Source organism: Anneissia japonica, unplaced genomic scaffold, assembly GCF_011630105.1.
Source record: "Anneissia japonica isolate Jap-2015-1 unplaced genomic scaffold, ASM1163010v1 scaffold45511_len14067_cov102, whole genome shotgun sequence".
NCBI classification, from domain to species: Eukaryota; Metazoa; Echinodermata; class Crinoidea; order Comatulida; family Comatulidae; genus Anneissia; species Anneissia japonica.
Genome location: NW_022732809.1, coordinates 1 through 11,445, shown reverse-complemented (window position 1 = coordinate 11,445; position 11,445 = coordinate 1). Strand labels below are relative to the sequence as shown.

At 33.0% G+C, this 11,445-nt stretch overlaps 1 protein-coding gene across 1 annotated transcript in view; it reads right to left on the bottom strand.

Moving 5' to 3' along the window:
- Nucleotides 1–10,797, bottom strand: part of LOC117115814 (protein jagged-1-like) — a gene marked incomplete at both ends in the record, with an annotated part of 13,726 nt that extends 2,929 nt beyond the window's left edge. Inside the window, 11 exons of the mRNA XM_033259756.1 lie at nt 314–460; nt 635–756; nt 1,242–1,343; nt 2,763–2,876; nt 4,239–4,352; nt 6,323–6,436; nt 7,028–7,141; nt 7,463–7,576; nt 8,676–8,789; nt 10,175–10,288; nt 10,684–10,797. Coding sequence (XP_033115647.1) covers nt 314–460; nt 635–756; nt 1,242–1,343; nt 2,763–2,876; nt 4,239–4,352; nt 6,323–6,436; nt 7,028–7,141; nt 7,463–7,576; nt 8,676–8,789; nt 10,175–10,288; nt 10,684–10,797 — 1,283 coding nt within the window. The remainder of the gene's footprint in view (nt 1–313; nt 461–634; nt 757–1,241; nt 1,344–2,762; nt 2,877–4,238; nt 4,353–6,322; nt 6,437–7,027; nt 7,142–7,462; nt 7,577–8,675; nt 8,790–10,174; nt 10,289–10,683) is intronic.
- Nucleotides 10,798–11,445: the final 648 nt, after the last annotated feature.

Sequence of the window (11,445 nt, the reverse complement as noted above, 5' to 3'; positions counted from 1 at the left end):
AATGTGCATATTTCGCCTGTGTTTTTGGAAAAGGCGCTTTGTTTCTCTCCGCGCAGGAGTATAAATTGGTACCCGGTGGTTCACTAATGGGGAAGGAACAGGTGCAATATTTTATTTGTATTTACTTATCTATTTATAAGACAACATTCGTTGAGAGCTATGCTACACGATGTACCATGTCCATTATTCGAACACTGTATTTACTTTTCTTTGATTAAGTTTGCTGCGTAAACCATAAACACAATCAAAACAAATAGATAAATAATAATAATAATAGTACTCAAAATATATATGTATATATTTATGCTGATACCTCAGTAGAATTAGCATCTGTTTGGAGAATATCCATCAATATTTCAGCAGTAGAATCCAAAGCTTTCACAGAGATATCTTTTGCATTACTTATAATTTCTTCCAGTTTATTGCTAACTTCCTCAACATTTTCCATTGTAACATTCATCTAGGAAAAGAATAAACACACATTAAAAGATCACGCGGAATCGAAACGCAGAGTTATATATAATCAACAACTGGATTCAGTTATGATTATTATTACTATTGTTGTTCTGTTACTAAAGATATGATACATTCTATAATCACTGAATTGTTGTGATCTACAAAATTTGACCATCACCGAATTTAGACGTTCTAACAGTTGTTCAGTTGTAGCGTCAGGTCCACAGTCGTTTATTTCAGGATCTTCCCACACAGCTGCACTTTTGCCTTTACATGTTCGGGTAGCACGAGACATAAGATCTAATTGTACAAACATAGACGTTATTTATATAATTAGAGTGATATTTAACAGTACACTTTTAATATTGAAAAAGCCCAAATATGTTCATCTAACAGATTTACTGGTAAACATGTAATAAATATATCTAAATAAATTTGAACATTGATTAAATTTAGGTGGCTAAATGTCTTTGCCCACCTCTGTTAAAAATATAATGTATACATTTGATTTGGTAAAATGTATTCCACTACAGTTGATTGCCGTTTCTGGTCTTTATTTCTCTCACATTTTGGAAAAAGTATTAGTTGACTTGCAAGTATAGTGAAAGTATACTATTAGCGACCGTTATTACTATTTGCGTTTGCGTCAGAGGAAATTATCACAGGAGTGATGTTTTGCCCACGTCAAATAGGGCAAAACATTAGGGCCTACTCCTAAAATCCATTATTATTAGTAGTATATTTAATAAGACAGTTTACAAAAACACATATTTTTATATGCTTACAATTTGTTTTACTCTCACCACACAAGTCTTCGGAATCTACCGTCTCTCCAACTTTGGCATCAGGAAATGTGAGGTTGTCATAAACTTCTCTGTAACACATTTCTATTTTAAAATATAACATAACAGAATAGGTTGCGGGGGCCATTTGTTATGTCTTTAAGCAAAGAAATTATCTGTGTGTGTGCTTCTCTCCATTCAGAAGCACAAGATGTATATAATAGTTATTCATTTTTCATAAACAATAATGAAAATTTGTAAGTAATGTAAATGTACATGGAATCTGTGATAAGTTAGTATATTTATATTATTGTGTAATAAAATTAACTTTTATAATTGTGCGCTTTTGTCTATTTTTAGGCAAACTTATTAACTTTAGGTTATAAAGCCATTTTTAAAGCTAAATAATAAAGTTTATAATATTTGCAAAATAATCAATGTAACACTTGTGTAGCAAACATTATTTAAAACAGGTAAAACTGAATTATTTTGATCTATCTCATTGAACGCTTGTTTTCTTTATTAAGCACATTAGTGCATTTTTAATAATGAACACACATTTTAGTAAAAGAGCACAGACACTTCAGTATTCTCTGTGTCTTTAACGTTTGACCTGAACTTACAAATATTAGAGGACAGCTCTTTGAACTCTATCGATGATGGATTATTTAAATTTACCTCAAAAGTTCAGGTCAAAGTTAAAGAGAGGGAGAGGGAATAGTGCCTGAGTTAGAATTGAACAAGAAGTAAAATCAGGACAAAATCATTATCATAACAATTACACTCATTTATATGATGTCTCTCGTACAATAATAATACTAATTATAGACAATAAATGAAATTAATCAACACAATTAAAATACAATATATTCAAATTTAATTCAATTCATTTGATTACTATTCCAGTTTAAATATAAAAAATAAAAAACAAAATCAAAACAAATCGGGGGAAAGGAAAAAGGTACAGGCCCAAGAAAGAAAACTCCCATGGATGGGTCAGCCAAAAATCTAAACAACAAACTTGTTTTTAAAGGAAAAGGAAAACACTGCCATTATGACAATAATAGGTTAAGTGAAAACAAAAGATTCAAGAAAGATGACTACTCTGGTTCGTTTATGTCACAAGGATGAATAGAATTAGCTATGTTAAGACACCCACAATGAATCCTCTGACAAGAGGGAAAGTAGTCGTTCCCAGCAAACGTTTGGCTGTGATCAGATACGGAAAGATACTAATGTTCTCATCAGAGCAGTAGAAAGATGGGAACAAGACCGTAAAATTTATCGATGCTGAGGTTAAAATTGGGGGAGCAAAGGGCATGCGCTGGCTAAGCAGATAGTTAATAAGGTTCGACTTTTGTGAAATTTCTGAAATCAACTAAAAACATGTTGGATTCTTATAAAGTCATGATGACATCACATCATGACAATATATTGACATAAATTCTGTTTTTATTCAATGAAAATTTTTGATAGTTTGTAGTCTGGACAGAGCTCCGTACTAATGCTTATTTGCGAACTTACTATCTGCACAATCAGGGTCTGTCCAAACATTAACACATTCACAAACGTGTCCATTCACACCATCGGTACACGTCCCACCATTTAGACAAGGTTCGCTTAAGCACCCATTTAGGTCTGAAATAAAAATATTAGCACTATATTATTGATTAACCTAGACCATGCATAACCTTTAAAGGAATCAATATGTGGCCCAATTTTCAATGACTTCAATAACAGAACTGAACTTGAGATCAGCATAGTCTATGTCTGTCTTTTTCAAGCACAGTGTCCATACCAACAATCAGTGCACCGATTAAAATTTAATGCTTACATACTTACACAGTACAACATTTTTTTAAATTATATTTTTATTTACTATATTTTTTATTATTTTTTTATTCTTGTCTTTTATAAAGCTAAAGGTTAAAGGTTGTTTATTTATATTGCGCAAAATACGAGTCTCTATCTGCAGAACAAGTGAGCAGATGTAATTGGAAAAACAAACTGCAGTTTGGGTGGTGGATACTCCAGCATCGCTGAGCAGGGATCTATCAAAATGTACCCTGCCCAACAACAGTATTTAAAATTTTATATTTTACAAGAAACAAAAGTGATCAAAGTGATAAGAAAAACATGGGAGAACGTAACAAAATTAAGGAGGATCAAATATTAGAAAATTGTTTTTTTTGACTGATCTTACAAAATGTATAATGAAATAATAATAATGTAATTGTTTCTGAATTTTTTCCTTTTTATTAATCCAGTTGTCAATTCTTATAAGTAAATATGTCAAGTCCGTAAGTAAAAACAACATTTATTTATAAAAATTGACAACTGGATTAACAAAAAGGAAATAGTTTTAATATTGAATCCAGAATAAACTTATTTCCCCTGGAATGTAATTGTTGCTTTACTATAATAAAAATAATAATAAAAGTAGCAATATTAATGACAATAATAGGAATAACAATAAAAAAATTAATAATAATTAACAATAACAAGAGGCATAACAATTAAAAAAAAAACAATAAATGAAAAAACAAACAGTATCAATAAAAGAAAAAAAAAAGGCCTGAAAGGATTATAGTAGATTACCTATTGTGCAGAATGTGCCTGTCCATCCTGAGGGGCATGCGCAGCTGTAGCCGTTAATTCCATCAGTGCAAATTTAATAGAAAAGTCAGTCTCTAGGCACCATTCAAATATAATGGAGGGGTGTTATAGTTTATAGGAAAAAGGTAGTAGCCAATTTAACCAGGTAACACCCCTTGAATTTAATAGAAAGGTCAGTCTCTATGCACCAATCTAATATATTCAAGGGGTGTTCAAGTTAAAAGGAACAATGGTAATAGTTAGTATTATATCCAGGTAACTATTAATGCAAGATGGACTTTACTATTACAGTTTTCAAATGCTAAGGAAACACTACTTAAAATTATGCCTTGTACAGGTGTAAAATCATAAAAAACAGGTGAATTATTTAAATGATTATCATACTTGTTTCACAGAAGTTGCCACTCCATCCAGGCACGCACAGGCATATATACTGGTTGTTGCCATCCAGACAGGTTCCCCCATTCTGGCAAGGACTGCTGGCACATTCATTGATATCTGTAAAGAACAACTGTACTGTATTAATAATATGAATAATAAAGCATTAAATGGCTACGGGCACACATTTGTCAGGCGACAATGGTGAGGTCTAGAAGACTGTTGTATGTGGCCCAGTTATAGGGTTGGGTGACATTAGGGGTTTTCACAAGCTTACGAAAACGATAATGAATACATTACGTCATCAATTTCTTAGACAATCCTTTCCCTCCAGCAGCAAAGTAGGCTCATACGCAGCTTGTTTTCATTAAGAAAATGCAATCTATAGTAATAAACCCAACATTAATTTTTGAATATGTGATTTTTTTTTTAAAGTAATTGTACCAATGCGTAAGTGATAATAATTTAATTTCAAACCGTCTTATGGATGTGCAATACTGGTGAGCTTCAGGGTTGCGCATCTTGTTGCCTAATTTATCGTCTCTTGTATACAAATGATTTTACATGTACATATGAAGAATCTAATCTAGAAAACTGCCTTTCTATTAGGTATGCAGATGACTCTTGCATGCATGGAAGGTCTTGTGAAAGACAACAACATTCAAGAGTACAAATATAAGGGGAATCGTCTGTCCTATGGTGCCAATTCAATTATTTATAAAATAATAAGAATACAAAAGAGGTGATAACTGATTTTATGACAAATAAGATTGAGCGTGAACAAATAACAATATATAAAGAAGCCGTTAAAATTGTAGCCAAATAGTACTTGAGTGTAATGACTGATGACAAGTTAAATTGGAAGTAAAATACAAAATATATATGTTCAAGTGTAAACACAAAATGTCACTTTTTTATCAATCTATTAATATTATACAATTTGTCATTACCTTTTGCGAGATAGCCTGGTTCAATACATTAACATTTTTTTAAAAATATTAAAAACATCCAGCAATATAATTGGTGTTAATGTTAAACACTTGAAGAAATATGTAATAATATTATGGAAAGGATATTGTGGAAAAGGAAACTATAATAACGTTGGATAGACATCATACGCTATGAGCTGTGTTACATTTAGTAGGATGGAGAGAATTTTCTATCCCAGGATAAAAACAAAAAAATTGTTCCTCCCTTCTGCTTTGCGACAGTACAGCAGATGGACTTGGTAAACTGCACGTCCCATGAACAAAACAACGCTTTTAAAATTCGCTCTTCAATCAGTTGATTCTGTGTCAATTTTTACTATTATATTTTATACATTTTAGAACCCATTTCAAAATTTTAGCATTTTAACACTCATTTGTAGTCAGTTACTATGATTTCATTGCAAGGCAATTTTAAAAATTGTATATTTAATATGAGTTTGACAATAAAGAATATATATATTCTACGGTATTATATAGGACTGTCTCTGGCAAAATACTTTGTTTATCGCAATTTCCCAAAATGTTCGGGAATTAAAATTGTAAAAGTTTTCAAGTTTTTGAATTTTATAAAGGAAGGTATATTGAAGAAAATTTCTACAAAATATCAATCACTAAATCTAACTGAAAAGTATATTACAATTATTTTTAAAATACAAAATCTTAATAATAAACTACTTTGAATCTTTGGAAGCAGTTTTCCCAAAACCTACACGGCTGATATCCAATGAACTAAATATTCATAACTTTGCTAATACTCAACCAATTTCCATCAAATAAACACTGTTTTAAAGAAAAATGTATGTAGAATATAAAAATACCAAAAACTCAATTTTGAATTTTTCCTACAAACAGCTGATTTTGCCAGAGCAGATCACGTAATATAATTGGTTGGGACTTTTTTAAGAACATGGTTACAATTTCTATTGAATTCTAATGGGCAAATAGGCAGCTGCTATACTTTTAATCAGTATCTTTTTAAGGTTTGCGGACATAAAGTTAATGATTATTTTGTTACTGTTGAAATCTGGTACAAATATATGAAATTAATGGCAATTAAAGGGTGTCAGAGAAATAAAGAGTAAGGTACGAAGGCTGTCTTACTGATTTCACAGTGAGTTCCTTGGAATCCAGGTGGACAAGTACAGGTGTACATGTTAACACCATCGACACACAAACCACCATTCTGGCAAGGAGAACTACCACATTCATCAGTATCTGAAATCAAATAATCCTTTTTTTTTATTGATTAATAATCTATATACAGTTCAAGATAGTATAATACATACTCCAAGTATTGAAATGCACGCCATCGTGTTGGGATTCAATATTTCAACAATAATTATGGCATCATCAGGAATGACATTCTCTCTCTAATAAAAAAAATCCCTCCAATTAAAATCCACCTCCAATCAAAGACAACATTTATGTGTTCTCAAATCAACAAATGTCTATTTATATATCTTTATTATTCTATTTTGAGACCATGGCTGCTAAAGACCATGTAAACTCCAGTTCCCAAAGCGGTCTTTAATTGGAGAGAGAATTGCACTTAATGATAAATCTATATATTTAATGATAATCTATATATTAACACTTTTCACTGATTGACTGATAAATGCTCTGAGTACAGAACCATTTTTGGATCTTAAAGTGGTGTTTGGAGCACATTAGTACATTTTTGTAGTAATTGTTTTCAAAACTCGCTACCATTGTGGCATCAATATATGCGTTTCTGTTTTGGATGCATCATTGTATGCATATATTTTTAGGGCAACCTGCAAAACCTTCACGAGACAGGATACTTACTGGCAGCGCAGACAACACCCGTGTATCCGCTTACACAGGTACACCGGTAACCGTTCACCAGATCATCGCAGACACCACCATTCAGACAGGGTGAGCTAGCACACTCATCAATATCTTGAGGTAAATAAAAAGATTGCACGGTGGAAATAAATCTAATTCCATCAAATGTTCATTTTTCAGGAAATATTAAGGAAATTGGAAGGCGATCTATATACAGATATCTAAAATGGGTGATTCTATTATTATCTAGGGGTGTTTTACTTACGAAAACAAGGGCAATATTTGTATTACATCCAATTAGGAATTCAGAAAAAACACTCTCCTAAATTAATTCTTAATTCTCTTTAGAAATCTATATGTGCATTTCAATTTCCCATATGACAACATAGAGTCATGATAACATGATGTCATCATGCCATATTTGGGTATACTTACTTGTTTGACACAAGGTTCCGGTCCAACCAAGAATACACTGGCAAGTAAAGGTGTTGAGGCCATCTATACACACCCCATTCTTCTGACATGGATTTGGTGAACAGTTATTATCATCTGAATACGAAGCACAAAAATTATCCAATCATAAAAAAATAACATACTGAGAGCTGCTGTAAATATACATAATAGTTTGTTATACTTATTATACAAGTTTGTATAATAAGTTTGGTTGCCCTTCCAGAGATGAACTAGTATTCCTTAAATGTTACATTAGACCTGTGACTGATTATGTTGCCCGTTTCGCAGCAGGGCCTACTTGGACTCAGAAGGGAGCTTTCGATTGCACGACGACGGTAGGACGTAGAATGTAATGACGGCGCTGAAAGTCATCTGCGTATGCAAGAACGATAAGTTCTCCCCGTTGTGTGGATTCTATGATGCAATTTGACCAAATCTACGTATGCAGAGAACGTGGGATGCCCGGTAGGACAGCCATGCATGAGTGATTCCGTTTTAGCGTTGTGTCGTCAAACAAATCGAAAGCTTCCTCTTAACACTAATTGATCGCACACAAGAGCGTGTGTAGGAGGTGCATTCTCTTTAAATCATTGAATAATTTTTCGGAAGTTCTTTCCACACTTAGACTAGAGAGACAGTTGACTCAAAGAACGTATAATATATACTCCAAGTATTGAAATGCACGCCCTCGTGTTGGGAATCCCAACACGATGGTCTGTACATTTTTCTGAATTAGTATTTTAATATTTTTGTATGAATTCTGAATAAATATACCTGGATAAGTAATAATAATTTAATTATATGCTCAATGCAAAATGAATTGATGGAATGATCGATGATCAACTGACTGATTGATGAATGGAAAAATCTAAATTTTCATCATCCTGACCACCATCATCACTGTCGTCAGCATCGCTGTTCGTCGTCAGCATTGTCATAATTATAATCATCATTCCAATGCTCATTCTCCTACATCACCACTTCATCACCTATTCACTCAATTTGTTCAATTATCCGACATAATCATTAACTAGTTAGGACTAAAATTAAAAGTGGTACTGTATGTACGACCAGTCCACATGCTATGCTCACAAAAAATGATATAACTTAAATGGAAATATGAAAATTTGCACTATTAAACTCAGAAAATTAAATAATTTGAAAAACTGTTGATTGTTGGAATATAACAACTCACTCATGTCACAGACACTTCCTGAGAAACCTAGTAGACATGTACAGATATACCCATTAACAACATCGGTACAGGTGCCGCCATTCTGACACGGCAGAGATGCACACTCATCTATATCTGTAAAAGTCATTGTGTAAAAACAAGATTAACAATTTATTGATCTCCTTTGAGAAAATGCGCTGCATCCACAAAATGATGATACACAATGTAAATATGAAAGTGCACTATATTGAGTTATAATAAGAATGCTGGAGCGCACCTGCAATGTATTTGATGTTGGAAATACGCAGAACTGTGTGTGTGCACACATACAAGATGGCTGCTGTTGATTCAGCCAATCATAATATGCTAAGCATTGTTTCAATGTCGCCCTAAATGTACCATTACAGTTTTGAATACAGCGATGTTGAAGCTCGAGTGCTGTGGTGTACGGTACACAATTCTGATTTTCATTCCTAAGTACTTTATTTTTAAATTATATACCCCACTTGTCTCATTTTGACTATGACAGTTTAATGGTTAATGAAATAATAGTTAGTCAGAAGGCTTATTTATAGTTATAATATGTATACTAAGCCTGAAGGTGTTATTTTCCTATGGCGGCCATCTTGGATGGTACACAACTCTGCATTGCTTCATCGCCTAGTCAGCACTCTAGTTGTATAATAGCTCTATGGTAATAATCAAGTTGTCCAAAATTTATTCACGGGTCCCAAGTTGGAAGAAGAAGCCGCTTCCAGGAGATATGTTTAACACGTTGGCTGCAAGCGACAAGCTGATATCACCACAGGGTGATGATATTCGTCAAAATTGGGGCGACATTCTAGTTTTTATTACTTCTTTGTTATACATTGAAAAACCACAGACTTAACGGCTGGTAGTTCAGGGAAGATACACCTAGACGACTTACAGTAAACTTTAATTGAGACCCCTGTTTTGCTATGTTCTCAAATCTTACCGTATTATATTCTCACGTATAAGACAAGGCTTAAAATAGCAAATTACGATAGAAAAACAGGGGGTTGTCATATGCGCAACATACACATTTTTTTTTTCAAAATCATGTAACATGCATTTATACTTGTGCAATGAAGCTACTCCTGTTAGTAGAATGAATGTAATTTTAAATAAGTGGAAAGAAGATTTCGATGAACATTTAAAAGCCCATAAAATAGAAATATTTGGAATATTAGCCTTAAGTTCTTTGTGACATACCATCTTGATTTTACTGTATGATTGTTTGATTTCGAAGAAATTAATGTTTATTTGATTGACTGATTGGTGGTTGACTGGTTGATTGATTGATTAATTGATTAGTTGACCGGTTGATAAATTGATTGATTAATTGATTGGTTGGTTGGTTGATTGATTGATTGATTTATTGATTAAATGATTGATCGATTGATTGATTGATAGGTTGGTTGACTGATTGGTTGACTGATTGGTTGATTGACTGATTGATTTATTGGTTGATTGATTGATTGATTGATTAATTGACTTACTTATGGTGCAAAAAGCACCAGTCCAGCCAGGAGCACAGACACAGAAGTATGAATTGACAGCATCCAGGCAAGTGGCACCATTTTGACATGGAACACTTGCACACTCATCAATATCTGAAATACAATTAAATATAATATTCTTTAGGAGTCATTCACAATTATCAACACTTTTTTGCAAGTGTACAAACAGTAATCTTCCTCAGTATCCCTTCTCTTCCCCTCTGAAATGTACATAAAAAAATGTTAATTTTGCAAAAACCATTCTCCCTTTTAAAAAAAAAACTATAATACTGTACTTTGTTACTTAAAAACATACATTTTATCCATGGTTGCATTATAATTGGTCATAAAAATCTATTTACACATTTTCCATTTTGTTTTGAACCAACATTTTCATGCATTCTTTTCACTAATAATAATCATTTATCTGGCTTGCTTCAGTGTTTTCTCGCATATATAATTATTCCATTTTAAAATCACTGTACGCCTGCCTCTGGAATGGTACGTACCTACTTCACAATTCTGTCCAGTCCAGCCAGCAGAACACTGGCAGAGGTATCCATTGACCCCATCAAGACAAGTTCCTGCGTTTTGACATGGTCCACTGGCGCACTCATTTATATCTAAATAAACAACAAATTTAACAATGTATTTTTTCACATATATGAAGTTTTGTATATTATAGTTTCATTTTTTGAAGTATGCATACATCTAGAATCATTTTCCTACATATGAAGTTCTTTGTATCTACAGTGTGCATGGCAAAGACAAGCCAAACCCAGTCCATTGTCGCAAAAATACATTTTTAGTTACTAACACATGCAGTGTTCAACAGTAAAATGAGAGCTGTAAAATGGTAAAAAAATAATTTATATCTGACATTTCCCTACAAGCCTTTAAACATACAGCTGTTTAAAGAACACCATATGAAAAATCAGCCTTCAAAGTTTATGATTTCGGGCATTTCTCAGGCAGAAATGCCTGCAAAAATGGGGAAAATAGCATAGCACAATGTATAGATCTTTATCGGTTAGTTTAGTGTAATAAAATAGATTTTTTTAAAAATGTTTTGGCCAATATCTCTGAAACAGGATTTGCGACGAGTGACTAGTTTGGCTTGTCTTTACCAATGGAGTCTGTGGCATTAATATAATTTTGTATACGTATGACGGTCACGCATGAGTGAACCCATTCTAGGGTTGCATCATCCCAGCTAGCAAAGCGACGTTGGCCCAACGTTGGTAAACGTTGGCAAGCGTCGGTAAGCGTCG